General features: G+C 43.1%; 1 protein-coding gene across 2 annotated transcripts; it reads right to left on the minus strand.

Moving 5' to 3' along the window:
- Nucleotides 1-353: 353 nt before the first annotated feature.
- Nucleotides 354-18946, minus strand: LOC119742656 (ribosomal protein S6 kinase delta-1-like). Of its 2 annotated transcripts, none has more exons than XM_038218804.1 (13): nt 18752-18946; nt 17329-17364; nt 16898-17015; nt 15562-15677; nt 14121-14484; nt 13063-13247; nt 11649-11852; nt 9498-9687; nt 7902-8023; nt 6132-6278; nt 2789-5134; nt 2016-2111; nt 354-512 (listed from the first exon to the last, which is right to left on the minus strand). In XM_038218804.1, the coding sequence occupies exons 1-13, from the start codon at nt 18854-18856 to the stop codon at nt 387-389; spliced, it is 4155 nt and encodes a 1384-aa protein (XP_038074732.1). In that variant the 5' UTR covers nt 18857-18946; the 3' UTR covers nt 354-386. The 2 variants fall into 2 exon arrangements, with proteins under 2 accessions (XP_038074732.1, XP_038074730.1); XM_038218802.1 differs by having other exon boundaries at nt 14121-14495; nt 15573-15677; nt 18752-18945.
- Between the last annotated feature and the right edge of the window lie 22 nt (nt 18947-18968).

Raw genomic sequence — 18968 nt, forward strand, 5'->3', positions numbered from 1 at the left:
TGTGTTATGTATGATAAACAAGACGCACCAAATCGGTTACTCACGTTGCATCTTTGTAATGTGAGTAACCGATTTTATCAAACATAACACATTTTTCTGCATGTCATCTTTGGTGCTTAGGTAGGTCTAGGTCGACTCTATCTACCATGGGGATAACAATTTTTAAACCTTTTCAGTAAGGTAATTACAGCCCAAGGTAACTCAAAAGTACATGTGTGTAACCGTGGAATTGCCCATAAGTTCCATTTTCAAGAATGCATGGCAAGGCAGTGTTTGGATCCTTATTAAGTACAAAGCCACAGTCTTTGCAAACTTTTCAAAATGATGGCAAAAAAATATCAAAAACATAACTCTTTTTTTTTGGGCAAGATTGCTGGTCGCATAGTTCAGGAGTGAGCTGTCTTCTGCAAGTTAGTCCAGTTGATGTCCTTGAAGAACTGATGGATGCGAATCTCCTCGGCCCCGCCGGCGCGATGGCTGCCCAGTCTCTCCAATGGGTTGACTTGTAGTAACTGGAAGAAATAAATACAAGTTGGTCAATCAACATGTACTGTTCCATTCAATGGCCTCTGTGCACAAGTACCCCCTCAATGGTTACAAAGGGAGAGTTGGGGGAGACCTATGCATTGCTCATTGGAAGATGTTACTGGTTTGGGCACATTAGTTGCGCGTACTTCACGTCACTTGCGCACAAAACAGTACGCACACACACTGTGTCCCTACCAACAGACTTGCCAAAGTAGTCCCAAAGCGCTATCTATTGTTCGTGAACGGAGTCCATAATCAGAACAATTATATATTGGATGGCTTTGAGGGGGATACAAGAATATATTGCACGAGCTATAATGATATTGCACAAGTCGAACACTTGTGCACAAGTCGAACACTTGTGCGATATCCTTATAGCGAGTGCAATATATTCTTGTATTCCCCGAAAAAAAAAGCCATCCAACATTATTATTATTATTTATAGTAAGCTGACTAGATTGATCCGCAAGAAATAAATTTCCGGACACTGCCTTCATTGCTCCAAATTTGTTGAATGATTGCGCCACTCGAAGCTGCCATTAAATCGAAATTTTATTGAAAATATTAAGGCTAAGATTCTAAGGCATTAATCCTCCTACTGTTTGATCAGTCACAGACAGTCAAAATTTCATCCACTTCCCCTGCCATGCCTTTTACACAGGTTAGTCACCAACAGTCAGATCATATTTCAGGTGAGCACTCTGACTAGTCAAATTCAGTCAACAGACAAAAGTAGGAAACTGGTGGCACAGCTGTCTTATCAATCACCTACAGTCAAAGCATAGCTGTGTCAAGTTACATAAACAGTCACAGCCAGTCTATCCTACTTTAGGTAGGCTGGGAGCTCTTAACTGTTAAAAACTGAAACCTGATTGAGTTTCACTAAAAGGACCACTTTGCAAAGAATGCATGTTTGCAAAGGAGGGTTAAGGCCAACTCATACTTCATGCATTGGTGCCCTAGTTATTTATAGACTGACTTGATCACAATTGTGACTGGCTCCACAAAAAAGGGTATTATGTCACAAAAAAGTGAAATTGAGTTATTTATGGTTGCAAAGCCCACAATGTAAGCTTTCATTTAGTATATAATAGAGCTCCATAGCCCCTCCCAATCTGGAGATATGATTTATTTGCATATGAGTTACTTCCTTGGAGTTCAAATTACACAACTAAGAAAACAGGCAACTGAGAAAACAGGTTTTGAAATAGCTGGCTTTGTTGCAGAACAACAGAACGATGCACACAAAATGGATTTTTTTCCACTTTGTTCATCAAAATCAACATTTCTGTGAATGAAACCTGAAACTGTAGGTATTAAAGATGTCATTTATGATACAAAATGAAAATCACATTTTGACAAAATTCCAACCCTCTCAAAGTTGTGTGGGCCATTACACAATAATGCTCAGCTCGACTAATACATTTTTTGTGGAGCCGGTCACAATTTTGATATCACAAGACCTACAGTCACGCCAAGTGTTGTACCTGTTTGAGGAGACTGGCTGCCTCTGGTGACACGTGGTCTGGTAAGATGAGCTGAGTGTGGGAGCTAAGCCCACTGGGATGACAGCCGTGTAGAGACTGCAAATACGAAAACAGACAATTAAATCATCTTGTAGAACGCCATGGTCCAGTGGTTACGGTGTTTGACTTATGTACGAAGGTGCGTGGGTTCGAACCCGGCCTGGAACATGGTGTTTGTGCCCTTGGGCAAGACACTTAACTACAATTGCCTCTCTCCACCCAGGAGTATGAATGGGTACCTGTGAGGATCGAGGACCGATTGAGCGCTGATATCGGCTGCCGCGTGGTCCCATGGCCTGATGAACGGGGTAATAATTGTAAAGTGCTTTGAGATTGTTGATATGATGGAAAGCGCTATACAAGCACAATTATTATTATTATTATTATTATTATCTTATTTTGGGGCTGGTTTTGAACAATTAATTGTTTTCATCCTTTACTGCTGTGGGGGTTAACTCCTGGCTAGTATGTCAACCAGGGGCATCATTTAATAATTCTATTCTTTGGTACGATAACAATTTTTTTTATACAGAAAATATCAATACTGTGTACAAGCAAATCTCTGGTGTACCCTTGCGAACAAAAACACGGGAATATCTGACTGACTGTTATTACAAGCGTACCATGTATTTCACTTGGTTGAATTTGATCTGCTTTGGCAAGCGTTAGCCCAAACTTTATCATCACACAGACCATGCATTATTTGGAAAAGAATGAACATGAACCACACTCACCGTGCCTGTGAGTAGTTCATACAGCAGGACGCCAAAGCTCCACCAATCACAAGCCGGCGTTACGCTGAAGATCCCGTTCACCTCCGGCGCCGTGTAGAAATACTCCTTGGCGTAGGCGGATAGCGTTCTCTCAACATACTGCCACTGGCTGAAGTACGTGAGTCTGACATGGCCACCCTCCGCAAGCAGGATGTTATCAGGACGCAGATCTTGACAGATGATACCTGCGGCGTGTAGGTCCGTAAGGGCCAGGAGAATCTCAGCGGCCCAGAGTCGAACGCAAGACTCGGGCAAGGTGCTGGATTTGGTGACCGTTACCTGTTCGTCCATTTGGGCAAACAGGGTGGTGAGGGACGGCAGGGGTGCGTCACGAGGTTTGGGTTTTGCGATTTTTGTCGCTGATGCTGTAGATTCCGGATGAGGGATGGTGGTATGAGTTGGGGTTGCATCGTTATCTCCCAGTGTACTCTTTGTGTCACTCGTATATGAATATTTATGAGTGCCTCCAAGCAGATCTTGCTCGTTGGCTGAGTGCGGATCTGGACTTTCCATGTTAGGCGAGTCCATGACGGTGCCGCTGTCGTAGTCTGGGGAGTAGATTGAGTGTTTGGGAGTGGATTCACATGAGCTGTATATCATGGCTTCAGAGCCCTCCAGAGTTGACGTCGGTGATAAGTTGTTCGTTGGCTTGGCAGGGGATTGGGTTGTTGTCAATTGATTACTGTGTTTGGCAAGGCTCAAATCTAAGTTTGGTTGGTTGGGGGTGATTTCAGATTGCGTAGCGGATACTTGTCCACCATCTTGACTCAACACGGTTGCACTTGAGGTCGCTTCACCAAGCATCTCTCCAAGATTGGGCTCACTCTTAGTTTTATCGACAGCCGTGCCTTTGGCTTCCCGCAGGGAGACAGATTCAAAGCCCCCACGGTCCTCATCCTTGACTTGCATCAAAGATGACAGAATGTCACCTGATTGACCCTCTTCAAAAGATGAACTTCTTACGACTCTGAAGTCAAGTGGATTTGAATGCTGTCTGTGTCTCGGTGAGGTATCACTGTGTGTTCCTCTCTCATACATACTCGCGCTGTGCCTGACAAGAGGGGGTCTTGTCTTGGACTCTGATAACGTCCCCGTGTCCTCTTTGAAAGCAGTGTCGAAAAACTCGGCCAGGTCGGTACCAGGCTTTGAAGATATCACATCATCGGTCATAGCAGATGCAAATCCGCTGGTGTCGGGCAGGGTGTGCACTTGGCTTGCGTTGGGAGGCAGTGAATTGAACTCGTCAAACTCCGAGGGCGCATGGTTGCGGCTTGAAGGTGCCAGGCCAAATTCAAGATCGTCTTGGTCATTTTCTTCCAAATCCTCCATGACCTTCAAGGCATCCGCAATGACATCCTCAGGATTGTGGTCCACCCATGTGGAAAGAGTGCCATGCGCCGACGCATCAGCTGCACCTGTTTTGCTATGAAGATGACTGTCGGTAATTACACCATCAGCATCTTCAGGCCTTCCTTTGGGAGTTGAAGGAGCTGAGCCAAAACCAAACACTGTTTTGTCTGCACTACCAGCACTGTGCAATTCACTTCCAGGACTCTCGAGGCTATCAATGCTGAACAAGTTCATGGGGGCTGTGGTAGCTTTGTCCATTCCACCAACTTTGACTCTTCCCGGCTCAGTCACACTCAACAAGCTATTGCCGACATTACTGTGTCCAGAGAAGTTGTCATATTGCGAGTACTGGTTGGCAAGATCGTTCAAGTTTGTCTCCGTGTCCCGGATGTCCAGATCTGCAAACTCACGCGAGATGGAGTCTGCCACAGCTGGAGGTGTTTGTGTTTCTTCTAGCGCATCCTGTATAGCAGGCTCGGCAGAATTCATGCCATAGTCAATAACAAGACTTGCATAACTGTTTTCCCCACTGGGGGATGCATCCGGTGTGAAAGCATTCATTCCATCATCGTCTTGAGAGCTGCTAACAAAATCTCCAAACTGTTCCGTTGGAGGTGAAGGATGCTCCGGCTCGGGAAACACATTCTCCTCGTAGATGTCTTCCTTCAGCTTCCTGTCCTCTTTGCCGCTGGCCGTGCTGTGACGCGACCTCCGTGACCCGCAACTGCCGATGCTCTTCCTCTCCAGGCTGCCAGCCAGGGCCTGATTGTAGGAGGACTCTGCTCCGTGGTTCAGGAAGCCGCTGGCATAGCTCCATAGCTTCCCTCCGCTGGCATGCTCCAAGACGATGAAGATGGCGTTGTCTGTCTCGATGAATCGGTAGGGCTTGACCATGTACCTGCAGTTGGCCGGCGCACAGGTCGATCGCTTGGTGGCTGTTGAACATTTCAGCAATACCTAGAAAAACATTCAAAAGAGGGTTTTAATGGTACATGGCCGTGTTGTAGTTGAGTCCATCACAAGTCTGGTCTCCAGTAAATCACAAGTGCATTCACAAGTAACAGTGCATGAACAATAACAAAGGAATGCCTTTGTCAAAGCTCATTTGAATAGCTTGTGATTTGAATTGGGACTGGAGGACTTGTGGTGGACTCAACTACAACACAGGAACACAGTACTTTGATTAAAGGCATAGGATCATTTGCTGTTCATGAATTTTGTTCATTTCCAATAATAACACCACTCAAAATCCAAAGAAGAATGTTCCAAACCTAACCTTTTGATAAAAAAAACACAATTTCATCATTACAACTCTTTATTCCAAAAATCAGTTAATAAATACTAAGTGTATAATGCTGAATTATTCTACTCCATCAAAGTTGCTAAGAGCAATGATAGCATGTACTGAACGTTAGGAAAGTGAGAGCCAAGACTAATTAAATCTTGCTGAAGAGCCCTCCATTGATCATGATGAGATGAGATCATGTGACCTTAAAGTGGCTGCCTACTTCATAAATATTTATGAACTGGACACAACACTAAAGTGTGTCTACATGCTTTATTTCAATAAAATGGAGAACTCAACTCCAACCCACCAGGCATTTTTGCGAGTAACCTTCCTAAACCACCCAAATCCTCAAGTTTGCATGGACCCAATGGCACATCACCGCTATACCTTAAAGCGCAAAGGGTGTGTATGGTTGTTCATGATTGATCAGCAGCAAAACGGGTGACTCGCCCACAAAGCGGGTGACAGGTGACGAAGCTGCCTCCCCCGTGAAGTGGGTGAGGCGAAGCCTTGATTTTCATAAGATGGGCATCGTGTCCCATGTAAAGAACCTGTTGCCAGGCCATAACTTTCAAAATCCTTCAAAATCCTTCAAAATCCTCCAAACCTCTTGTTGGATTTTGAGGGATCTGGGAGACTCAAAAGCATAGGATATACCCAGTGTACCTTAATGACAAACGTTTGATAGGTGACTGTGTCAAGAACCAGCAGCACGCTATCAATCAAGCCCAGGACTTTGTAATTCTTGAGTTCCTCCTGAGGGCCTCTGAGGTGAGCTGAGCGAGGGTCAACATCGATGCCAGGTTGCTCAGACTAAGACACAGGAAGACAGAGGGAAAAAAAAGAGGAACGGTAGCGGGGATATAGTCAAGTCTTCACAAGTCAATCACAAGTCATTCAGAAGTCATCCGGTCTAAGTACGGAAACAAGCAAACTTTGACAACAATCTTTCCATTGCCATTGTTCATCCCTTCTTCTTGTTACCATGCATTTGATATGACTTGTGACGGACTTGTGACTTGTGACTTGTCACACTAGATTCTTCTTTGACAATGTCTCATCACGTTGGCTCTCTGTGTAAAACTGTTAATTTCCAATTCTGCAACCTGTGGCATATTCGCCGGTTTATTACACAGGATGCCTGCCATCACGCCGTCAGAAGTCTGGTCCTGTCCCGTCTTGATTATGCGAACTCTCTTTTGCTAGGTGCTCGTGAGAAAGATCTTAAACGGTTACAGCGCCTACAAAACAAGGCTGCTCGGCTGGTCTTCGCATGCGGCCGGGACCAGCCATCTGAGGGCCTGCTGGCAGAGCTACATTGGCTCCCTATTAAACAGAGGATAGCCTTCAAAATCTTCACCCTTGTATACAAAATTCTCAACACTCAAGCTCCATCATATCTGGTTGACCTATTACATTCACATCACTCAAATATTCCTGACTCTTACAGACAGCGACTCCGCTCATCATCCGATCAGACCCGGCTTTCTGTCCCTAGAAGTAGGAAGAAGGCCGGAGATAGCTCTTTCGTTGTGGCCGCCCCTCGCATGTGGAATGAGCTTCCTTCTTGTCTGAGAGAGGCGGTCTCGCTGCCTGTATTCAAACGTCTCCTAAAGACACACCTGTTCCTAGTCCATTCGTAATCGTATTGTGTCTGTTTTTCTTTCCTGTTATTTTTTGTTGTGGATGAGTGTTAAGCGCTTTGTTCTTTGTAAAGCGCTATATAAATACTTTGTATTATTATTATTATTATTATTATAAGATGGAGATTTAATTTTTATATTGGGTTTTTGCTCTTTGCTGATGTAATATCACATCTCCCCGACATAAACTCCATCTTAAAAAAAAGTCACAACTCAATCGCAAGTCATATCAAATGTACCTCTTGTCACATCAGACTTGAACGGGCCAGTTGACCCTGCCAACTCAGTGGTTGACTGGTAAGACGTCTGCACTAGTAAACAGGAGGTTGTGAATTCGAATTCCACCCGAGTGAATTTATAAAAATAAAAATTTAACGATTAAGTTTATAAAAATACGTACACAAAGGGCAAAAAACCAACATATAAAAGGACTTGTGACTGTGACTGCTGTTAGGAAGCACCAAAATCAAAAGCGCCAAGCTAACAGTTTGGATTATCTGTATGCATTAATCCCCAAAAGAAATGTATGATAATGAGTGAGCACTAACCGTCCCAACCTACTTTTATTCTACAAAAAGTGTTTAACTTTACGTTGTTGCACGCAAAGCCGAATCTGCAACCCTTTTTCTCGCAACCCTTTTTTTAATTGAAATTTTCACAATGGCCAACACTTGATTTTTTTTGCGGGAGAGGAACTTCCATTTTTTTTCTTTTTGAGGCAAAAAGAAAACAAAAATGTCACAAAATATGGTTGATTTGTTTGTTTCTTTGGTTTTTTTAATGGCACACCCACCTCCCATCTCTTGCTATTGGTAGCATCGGCTGACAGATACTTGTTGTACAAATCCTCAGCTTTCATCAGATATTGAGCCGTCTTTCTGCGAACTGCCTCGCGCCGAGTTTTATTATCATCCGCTGATGAAACAAACACAATACCTGTCAATTTGCATTTTAGATATCTGGGTGTAGATTACCAACAACTACAGGGACACGTCATGACTTTTGAATTAGTTAAATTTGATTTGTAAGTACAATTGATACAAATATGTTATTACATGTACATGTATTATACCACTGCATTCCAAAAGTACATACTTTGCTTTTTGTGCATTTTTGTTGTTTGAACTACAAAATTGCTCAAAATCTTTAGTAGGGCGCATAACAACTAACCTGTTGAAGTTTCAGTTCTGTGGATACTACACATTTTGAAAACTGAGAAAACATAGGTGACCTGTCACCACGAAATGAGCTGAAAGTCGGAGATTGCCATTGTGCAGTACAGTGGGGCAAAGCCAAAATTTGAAGGGGTGGTCGATTTTTTGTTTTCAAGAGAATCTTAATCTGTAAGTCCTGTGCTACCTTTCTCCAATTTTTTTGTTCTGTCAAACATCTTTAAAACCCTTTTCATCCCGTTTGTTACAAGTTGACTGTCCATTCACTGTAACACAACTGCAGGATTTTTAAATGCCATTTTCTTTAAGAATCACTTTTACAACTTCAAGTAAGTTGGTGGTCTATATTTCTCTTACTGAACTCAGTACCCCTTAATGTTGTATACCATTGGAAAGCTCTTGTTTGGCATAATCCAGATATATATATACCTCAATTCTTAAAAATTCCAACTTTAAGCTCATTTTGGGATGACAGGTCACATATGCACAATATTTGGGTCCGCTTCTAACACACGCAAAAGTGTGCCAGTGGGCATAATTTTGTTAAACAACCTTCAATGACTGTCTTCTTCAATAATGATACCATTCCAGGCGGAATAATTTCACAGGGTATTTGGTACCAGTCTTATCTTCACTTTGAGCAAGGATTTTCTCGATGTACGCTTCCAGGTAACTGCCAATGTTCCTACATACCTTTAACCCTAACCTTCCCAAATCCTCCACAATCCTCTTTGCAAAATGGCAGATTTTGCAGGATTGGGGCTATATGCAAAATGTGTGGCTGATTTTGGAGGATGCACTGTGTCAAGGTCTTGGCCGGACCTTGTGTTGTTAATGCTCAGCCATGCATACATTTAGGCCTACATTATACTTGAAACCCTCGCACTGCATAAGAATGTCACTGGCTCCACCTCAACATGTGGACAGTGATTGCTGGAGGATTTTGCAGGATTGAGGCAGTGGTCACCCCTCCAAGGACCACATTCAAGATATAATGGAGGTTTGGCGGGATGGAGGCTGTAAGCAATTTTTACATGGAGGCAGTTGGAGGATTCTGCAGGATTGAGATTGCATCCTAGCAAAAATACCTAGGGACTTAGGGTTAAAACATCCAACACTGAATAGAGGTACAGATGGAGAAGTCAGCTGAAACTGAACTCAATCATCTACATGTGGGTCAGTATTAAAAAAAAGATCAAAATCAGGCCAACCCTTACCTATGACTCCTTTGAGCAGCACGCCGACCCCTGACTTGTAGAGGTCAAAGGCCGCCTGGTAGCTGCCGTTAGCCTCGTTCTCCAGCGCTAGACTGATGTGATATGCTGCTTGATACAGGTAGTCTTCCTCTCCGCCCACTGTGACGGGGGCCACGCCCATGCCTCCTGTCTCATCCATTCTAGGCTTGGCCTGGGATCAAAAACACAGATTAAACTGTAGTTTGGTCACAGTTTGCATACTGGATAGTCTCCTTTTTGGCTTTCCAATGTTATAGACTTCATGAAGAAAAAGTTGATGGTGTGGTCTAATCACAACAACTAGTGCGTGAAGGAAATTCATCCAAATGTGCACAAACCCACAGCGTGTTTGCAGAGGAACGAACCTGACAGAGTTGAACTCAAGTTCTGACAAGTTGTTCAGCCTCAAGTCAAGTTTGCAAGTCAGGCTGCATCCGAATCAACTGTCTAGAGCTAGGTCTAGGTCTGCGCCCATTGAAAATACGCGGGGACGCGCTGACAATAGACGTAGCCGTAGCTCTGGAAGCCCGTTTCGGACACGGCCTGAATCACAAGCCAGTCAAATTAACTGTGACAAAGGAAGTCCTTTGTTCATCCCCTGCTACTTGTGATCCTAAGTGTAATTAGTATGTGATGGACTTGTGATTTGAGTTGTTATCTAGACTTGTCTGAAAGAACAAATCTGAAACCTGAGCATTGGCACAAGGCTATAAAATCAGCTAAGCCTAACTAGCACAGTGCATCAAGTTCAAGAGTCTGTGGGGCCTGTTGCACTGAGCTCTATCAACACCAGCGCAACACCAGCGCAAAAATAGCGAATTCTGAGACAATGAAAGCAAGTTCCATAGAACAATGCTACAACAATATCCTGCTACAGTTAGTGACCTCAAACTCTGAGGCATTTTGTCCTTGAGGTGTTTGGCCTGATGGATCTTGTGGCATTGAGCAGGCTTCTCATTTTCACAAGTGTTGCATATTGTGTTAAGGAGAGTTTCTATCCCTACTATCCTAGAGGGTTCAGGTTAAGAGTCCTACAATCTCTCAGTCTTGTTCTTCAATGAGGGGACTAACTAGATCCTTTGGATGGAAGCCATCTTTGATGTAAATGCTCTTGTTCCAACAGGATATGCACAAGTAGATCTCCTAGGCATTCTGTGTTACTAAGCTTAAATAAGCCTGTTTCCCAAACAGGCCTCCAGAGCTACGGCAACTTATACTGCAATATACGATCAAAGACAACAGCTATAGACCAATCCGAGTTGCCTACTTTTAAAAATTGTATACTGGGGTGGCTTTCCACCATTACTGGGACACTCCAAAGATCCTTTCGGTATTTCACACAATGCACTCCACTTTAGTGAGGTGCTCAGAGCTTTACAGACTGCACGTGTGATGGGTGTTCAGGCATGGAAGTGTCCCAGAAATGGCTACCAGAACCGTCACCGTCATTTCAACATCAGATTGGAGTATAGACAAAAGATTCTGACGCAGCTTATAAAAACAGCAACTCAAGGACGGCGGAGTAATTGCAGAATACCCCGCCACGCGAAAATTACCCCCTAAAAATAAATGGCTACGCAGTCGGAAAATGTTGCAGAAATGTCCAAAGTACATGTAGATGTCGGGAAGTGGATACGCAGATACAATATACGGGGTGGATTTGAGCGCTGGAGGGTCTAAAGAGGGCTCTATTTCCCTGTATTAAGAAATGCGGCTAGCAGGGACAACGTGAATTGAATGGGGAGCAGGGGTTAAATAAATCTAAGTCCAAAGTAGGTGCCAGGAAGTGGATACGCGGATACGGGAATACGGGGTGGACTTTATTTTTAGCGGAGGAAAATATTTTTGAGAACGAAGCATCCTTATCCATGTTGAAAAATAACGAAGGCAGAGACAACGTGAGTTGAATGGGGAGCAGGGGAAAAACGTCCAAGTCCAAAGTAGGTGCCGGGAAGTGGATACGCGGATACGGGGATACGGGGTGGCACACGCGTGTGGTTTTGGTTGAGCATCCAAGCGTGACTCCGTATCTGCGTATCTGGATACGAGGTGGGATAGGTGAGTGGCGGGGTATTCTGCAATTGCGCCAGGACGGCTTCTGAATGCAACATGTCTTAAGCTAGAACTTCTTACATTAAGAGAGCGCGAGTCCACCATGCCACCGTCCGAGTACATAGCGTCCCTCTCAGCAGCTTGCTGAGCCCGGATGCAGTTTAGATAGGCCCTGGCCATGGTGTTACGCTCGTTCTTGACGTCTTCGGTTGACTCCGGGGGAATCGGTGTGCCTGCTGGCTGCTGCTCTCTGGAGCTGGCAGCACTGGTCGATGAATCGAACCCCTAGAAGCAAATGATACAAATGTGCAGGGTTTATATTAAATGAATTTATTGGAGAAAACAGAGTTAGCCATGTTAGTTATTGGCACAATGTGTATATGCAAGACCTGTAGAGGGCGCTGTTTGTATACCTATCAGAGCCAAGTACGGGCACTTGGTGGTTAAATATACTCAATACATGTATATTTATTTGAGAAAGACGTTTCCACAATCTTTAAGATTTCCATGGAGCTTGCATTTGCTACTTTTGGGAAATAACACCACAAAGGGGGCATCATTCAGAGAAAAAGGCAGGTATTTGTCAAAAGAAATGGCCATCAGTATGTTGAAAAAAAGACAAGGCTAGTCTATTAAAGCTGGTTCCAGAGTGAGCAAAATTTCATTGCTATCGATTCAAAAGGGCTATTCATTGCCATGCATCTGGGCCCAATTTCATGGCTCTACTAACCACAGAATTCCATGTTTATGATCAACATTTTGTGCTAATCGCGCCAGCAGAAAAATTCTGTGCTAACCCTGGAAGCACAGAATCATTTGTTACATACGCATGTGTATAATTCCACGCTAACCCCAGAAATACGCTTACCGTAAGCACAGAATTTTCTGTTACAGTAAGCAGGGATTTTTGGCCAACGGTAAGCAGAGTCATGAAAATTGGGCCAGGGTCTACACAATGTGTGGATTTAGCCCATTCATTGGCGTTATGGGGTAATCCTATACGACAGCACTGCCCGGCTCTCTTCACCAGTCTACAACCAGCATAAATCACAAGTGACAGTCAGTCATTGAGATAGGTACAAAAAAGACGCTAGGCTGGCTCTCTGGCATCATTAACCCTAACTCCCTTGACCTTTTGGCTAGGATGTAGCCTCAATCCTGCAAATTCCTCCATTATTTCTTGAATATGGTGTGTGGAGGGGTGACCACTGCCTGAATCCTGCAAAATCCTGTGGCAGTGACTGTCAATGTGTTGAGGCTTGGCCAATGACATCCTGGAGCGGTATGGAGGATTTCAAGCATAATCCAGGCCTATATTTATGCACGGCTGAGCAAAAACAAGACAAGGTCCGGCCCAAGATCTTGACTGAGTACATCCTACGAAATCAGTAATGCACTTTTGCCATGTAACCTCAAATTCCTCCACTTTGGCAAAGAGGATTTTGAAGGATTCAGGGCGGTTAGGGTTAAAAAAAATATGACGTCCAAACTTTACCTGAGGGAAGTTGATGGTGATACCGCTGTCGGTGGACAGATCCGTGGTGGAGTCTGCCGGTGTGGAGTCATCCGGCGAGTCTTGCCCTGGGTCCTCATTGAGGACTGCACACATGTCCATGGCTTGGAATAACCAACTGTTGCTCTGGGGTATTGGGGGAAGCTCCGCCATGGATGAGGATGGCTCTGCGGAGAAACACACGCAAACAAGAGGGGGCATGTGTGTTTAACATCTGATATCACTGTTTTCACCGTTTTGCTCATGAATATGGAAATATGCATTATCATCAAAGCCTACAGGGTCCTGGAACCTTGGAAATGACACTTCAAAGACTAAAATTAAGGTCAAATGTCAACGGGGCACAAGACTCTTTTCAAGAGTTCCGTTAATATGGTGGGTTTTTTCTTGGAGGGGGGGGGGGGGGAGACTTTTAATGGGGCGACTGTGGAGCTGGGTTGAACTCTTGCAACCTTGGGCAAAGCCTGTTCTTGAATTTGACAACTTGCCCTCTATCTTCATATGTCAAAAGTGGAGAGTGAGATTTTCTAAAATATGGCGTGCAGCACATGAAAAAAAACCACAGATTATTTCCTGTACCTTGCACTGAGAGACCCTGGATTTCTCTCTTAGTGGGTTTTGTGTCCTCTTGCAGATAGTGTTGCCCGAGGGCACATTTTTCAAAGGAAAATTAAGAATAAGCTGTGCTAATTTCAACAGCCCAAGTTACAGGTGAGCTGAATTTAATGTGCCAGTTTTTAAGAACACATACCTTTATATTCCCCTCAATCTGCTAACAAGCACTAATGGGTACGAGGGTAAAGTAAGAACAATTTTCTGACAAAACTAAGAAACTTCTCCCTCTACAAAGAAGAAAAGAACAGTGAGCCAGCCTCCACCAAACGTATACGCATCTGTAACTGGAAAATAGTGGTGTACACGGAATGTCATTTTTTGTAAAACTCAGTTCTCTCACTATTCATCTCGCAGAAATATGTACTATTCTCTCTCCCCCCCCCCTTCCCGCTTTTCCAGTGACAATCCATTCAAGAAATCTTTACCTGTATCTGAGAGGGGATCAAAGAATGACATGTTTTGTAGCTGTGGGAGTGGCGTGGATGGCACCGAATCTTCACTGAACGTCGTCCGATCATCATCATCATCGTCATTGTCATAGTCAACCGCCTCATAGGCTGTGATGTCCTCTTCATTTTGCCTGTGAAGCCACACCCCGCCCAGAGATGGGCTGCTGGCCAGCCCCTCTGAGGAACCCTGCTCTCTCCCCTCGGTAGGAGTAGTAGATGCCGAATCACACCTGGGTGGACTTCTTGCATGGGACGTACCATTAGAAGGGCTGGGGAGGAGAACCTTGGGCTGCAGGATGGGTGCCGGCGCGGACTGATTTATTGAGACCTCCTCTCCTCCCTTGAAGAAACAAATATCAACCTAGTTAAGCTATCATCGTGGCAGATGTAATAATGTTTTTACACATGTTTCTGTTTTCAATGACAGTGATGAATTGAAAGAAAATATCATTTCTGGGTACCTTATTTACCAAAGCCTCATTCTTAGTTTTGCTGGAATTTTAATGGAGTCAGTAATGATAATAACTGGCTTTACTTTAAATGAAGGCACCCCAACCCCCACCCCAAACTCATAACTTTTTCTAACTTTGCCCTATGCCAGTTCTTACCAGCCATGTGCTAAATATGACAAAAGCCTAATATTCAAATGAAGAGGGTACCAGTGAGGATAGGCAAAGTCCTAGTGGCTTCTGAAATCTTATTGGTTGCTAACTGCTTTCACAAAGCTGCCTTCCCAATGGTCTGATTGGCCTAGTTACTATGCATGTATGTTTACAAGTCAAGCAGAATGAATCTCGCTTTTAGGTTATTCAAATATTTTTGGTTCCTATGTGACATGTCAATCTGGTTCGTTATTGTGACGTCGGTTCAGTTTAAACCACGCCCACTGGCCATTAAGTAGCACTGGAACCATTGGAACCGGAAGCTAACGTAACTTGAGTGTTTATCCAATGGACGCTAGTAATCAGGGGTGCCCGCTCGTGTATGACGTTTTTACTAATGAACCAGATAGACCAATACACTACGCCCCGCCCCGTGACCTTTGACCTATCACAGCTGTGATTTACGTCCGTCGTGCGTGCACAACTGTTCAACATGCTGCACTCCCATATGATGCGCGCATCTGGAACATGCAGTAAGGCATATACATGTAGGAGAGGGGCACAGGTTATTGCCCGTAAGCACAGTGGGCGGGGCCTAATGAATCGGTCTATTTGCCAACGATGCGCTCGTCAATGCATCTTTCCAATGCAACACTGCATGTTCAAGCTGTGCGCATCATGCCTCACTGGTGCACACGTGTTGGACTTTAGTTGGATATTTGCACAGTCATGACTCTCATTGGTAAAAATATCAAGGGGAGTCTATTCCTAACTGAAACCATGTGCAAGATGCTGAGAAAGTCTGTATATCTCACCGCGAAGAAATTCCGAAAGAAATGATTGCGTGTAAGAGGAGTGATTTTGGCCACAAACTCCAGCAGTTTGAGGGCACTTTGACGTCTCTCTTCAACGACATCATCATCAAATCGACCTTTGTAAAAGAAAAAAAACAGGATGATATTTCCTGGAATGAAAGATCTGAATTAGGTGCTGAATTTGGCAAGGGATCAAACGATTGACCTACTAATGACAGACTGTGTTACCAAGGTAATACTGTTGTGGAGGCAAATCCCATCCCCCCCCCCTTCCATAAAAATGCTTGTGTTTACATCAAAAGGTTGACACAAAAGAATTTTCTGTAATGTCTTTTTGAAATAAAGCTGTTGGCTGTGAGGAGAATAACATTGAAACATTTAAAGGACAATCAAGGTGTGTCCTCTATGAGTAGGTTATGTGAGTTATGTACCAGCAAAGTGCATTAACTAGTTACACGGCAACTTTTGAAATATGTAAACAGTACCCAAACAGTAAAATTTAACAATGTAGCACCATGGTGTAACAAGAAAACATTTATGTGAAGTTTAAAACAAGATACATTCCGTCTGGCAAATAGTTTTTGAGATACCTCAATTTTTTTAGGTCTGTGTTGGGAGGATGCATGTCCAGTTTGTTACGTCCCAACTACAGCACTGTCCCAATTACAGTTAAAACACTGACTGTATAGTGACGGGCCCCTCTTTTGTTTTAGTCCTAAGGAGTGTTCATCATTCCAAAATGACTTCCTGCAACCTTAAGCAGTCTTCTTGACCTTGTTTTCTTGTAAATTTGAAGAGTATTTTGTGGTGGAAAATGAAATTTTCTTACGCATTTTTAAACGTAGTTTTACACATTCACAGCAATTCCCGGTGATCCCCACTTTTATTTTCATGTTGCGTTTTTGTAGTTCTACCCCAAAATTTCCCTCAAAAATCAAAACCCCACCCTCAATTCACGATATTAAGTGTTTTTCGTAATTGTATCATTTATATTTTTGAAAGCATAGAAATAAATATTCTTGTTGGTTTCAAACGTCGCTAACTACATGCGGGAGTCAAATAAACTAAAAGTAGATTTTCATTCTCTTCAAGGAATGCCCGTTACTACACAATCGCTGTTGAAACGGTCCAAACCATAGTTGGAACAACTCTAACTATAGTTTGGGCTGTCCCCACTATAGTCAGGGTTGCCCAAACCATAGGTTTTACAGCCCCAACTATAGTTGGGGCTGTCCCCACTATAGTCACGGCCATTGCTACAGTTGGGGCATTATACAAGACCACAGAAGGCAAGGCTGTGGATAGGAGTAAATCTGTCTTGTTAGCAGAGGATTACCAAAGAATTTTGCTTTGGCGAAGACGGGAAACTTTTCAGGCCTGCGTAGGTTGAAATGCAGCTGGGCGAGTGCCTTGTGCAGCTTCTTAAAATCATTGTAGCGCTTCCAAACCACCGTCTGAAATGCAGAAATGGAACATGACAAATGATTGGTTAAGATTTCAATGGAATTGTGCCAGCATTCAATATTTAGTCATAAATCTACATCATGACATAAAACTTGGGAAAGGTAGTGCACTGGAAGCATTTGTAAGAACAAAAAGTCAACACCTTTACAAAAATATGTAAAACTCATTAAACTTAAAAAGGAGCTGCTATAACTTTGTGATAAAGTGTCATCCATATTTCTAAGACTTAGAGCGAAGGAAAACACTTTAAGATATTGGAACAGAAAAATATACATGTCAATGGAATAAGTAGGCTTTTCTCACCTCAACTATTTCTTCAGGTTTTGCCAGGGAGAACGCCTGCATGAAACAACCCACAACAACAAATAAAAACAGAGCATCAGGTGGTTATGCAGTGAACTGAAATTATGGAAAGATTTTTGCAATAATACCCCTACTCTGAAGATTAGTTCCTCCAAAAAACAACATAACAAGAAATCTCAGGACTTCTTTCACGCTGTTTTGCTATTTTCAGGGAAGTTGACTGTTGTGTATTCATTAGTTGTCAACAAAATACTTCTCGGAAAAAAAATGTACTAGCTCTTTCAAAAGAAATCCCGGCATCCTTTACTTCAGAGAGCAAAGCCACAATTGAAAAACAAAAATTAAGTTTAGTTTCATAAAAAGTAGGATTTTATTTCAAGCGAGAAAGACATAAATAAAAAGGCAGTGGATATTTTGCCGGAGACGGCAAACCTTTAGTAAACGTTAGTTTGCCGGATATGCACTGAACATGCGCAGTTACTGTTTTTTGGTACTTAAACATTTTCCGGTGATAAATTTTAGTCTGGCTCCATGCCAATATTATCGTTGTAATCTCGTATTCACAAGATGGGATTCAGACCATTTTATTATTTCGGACTTTATTTCCCTTTAAAAAAAATCCTCCAGAGCCACAAAGCTGAAAAAGAAAATGTAATACTCTGCAATAAAATGTTTGAGACATGTTAAAATAATAAAAGAAGAATATTCTTATTTATTTGGGGATGGGAAAAAAAACTTTAAAATGTGGCGGGGATCGGGATCGAACCCGAGTCATCCCGCTCACCAAAGCCTTTATTTAACCACTACACCAAACGTGCTACACAACTTTTGATGGGAATTTAATACATCTTATAATTCAGCCCTATCTTAAAGAGTACAGCGCCCTCTGATATGGATTGCCGCCGGCAAACCTTTAGTAAACGTTAGTTTGCCGTCATTACCTCCGGCAAAATATCCACTATCAAATAAAAATATATTTTGGAAAACTAAAGAAAACAAGTCAATAAATTTGTAGCAGTATTTGCAATGTTAAATTGCTACATTCGCAATTTTAATTTTTATGTTGCAATATAGCCGTTGAAAACCATGTTACACTTACACTGTACAGCCTCCTTAAAATAACCACTTTAATTGACGAAACCTCTCTCGTGTCTTTTCTCTTAGACTTAGGCCCTAAATTTACTTTAGGGAGAAAATAATTGATAGGTGCATTAGAACAATGCGTCTAGCAATTGTTCCCCCTCCCCCTCCCCCCCCCCCCCGCCCTCACTCCTCCTCCCCCCCCCCGGCCCGCACCCCCCCCCCCCCCAGTTCACTGATTATTTCGTCAGTGACAGTGAGGAAATCCCTAGTTCCTAATCCTAGTTCCTATTCCTAATCTCCCTAAGTAATATTCGACTAAGCTTCACGAATTATTACATACCCTGTATGTCACTTTGTAAACAGTAAATCCCTTTTCGTGTTTGGTGGGGTCTGTGACGGTGAAACTTCTGATCCAAGTATTTTTTGACTTCGTTGAAGATGCCATGTCTGTAGAACTTCACTCCAGCACAGCAGAATCTCAATAAAATTGACCTCAAAATAAGGTCACACGACGAAGTGTGGCTCCCGACGCAATGTGTACCTTAGTTTTAAACATT

This window comes from Patiria miniata, unplaced genomic scaffold (assembly GCF_015706575.1).
Source record: "Patiria miniata isolate m_02_andy unplaced genomic scaffold, ASM1570657v1 HiC_scaffold_6, whole genome shotgun sequence".
NCBI lineage: Eukaryota > Metazoa > Echinodermata > Asteroidea > Valvatida > Asterinidae > Patiria > Patiria miniata.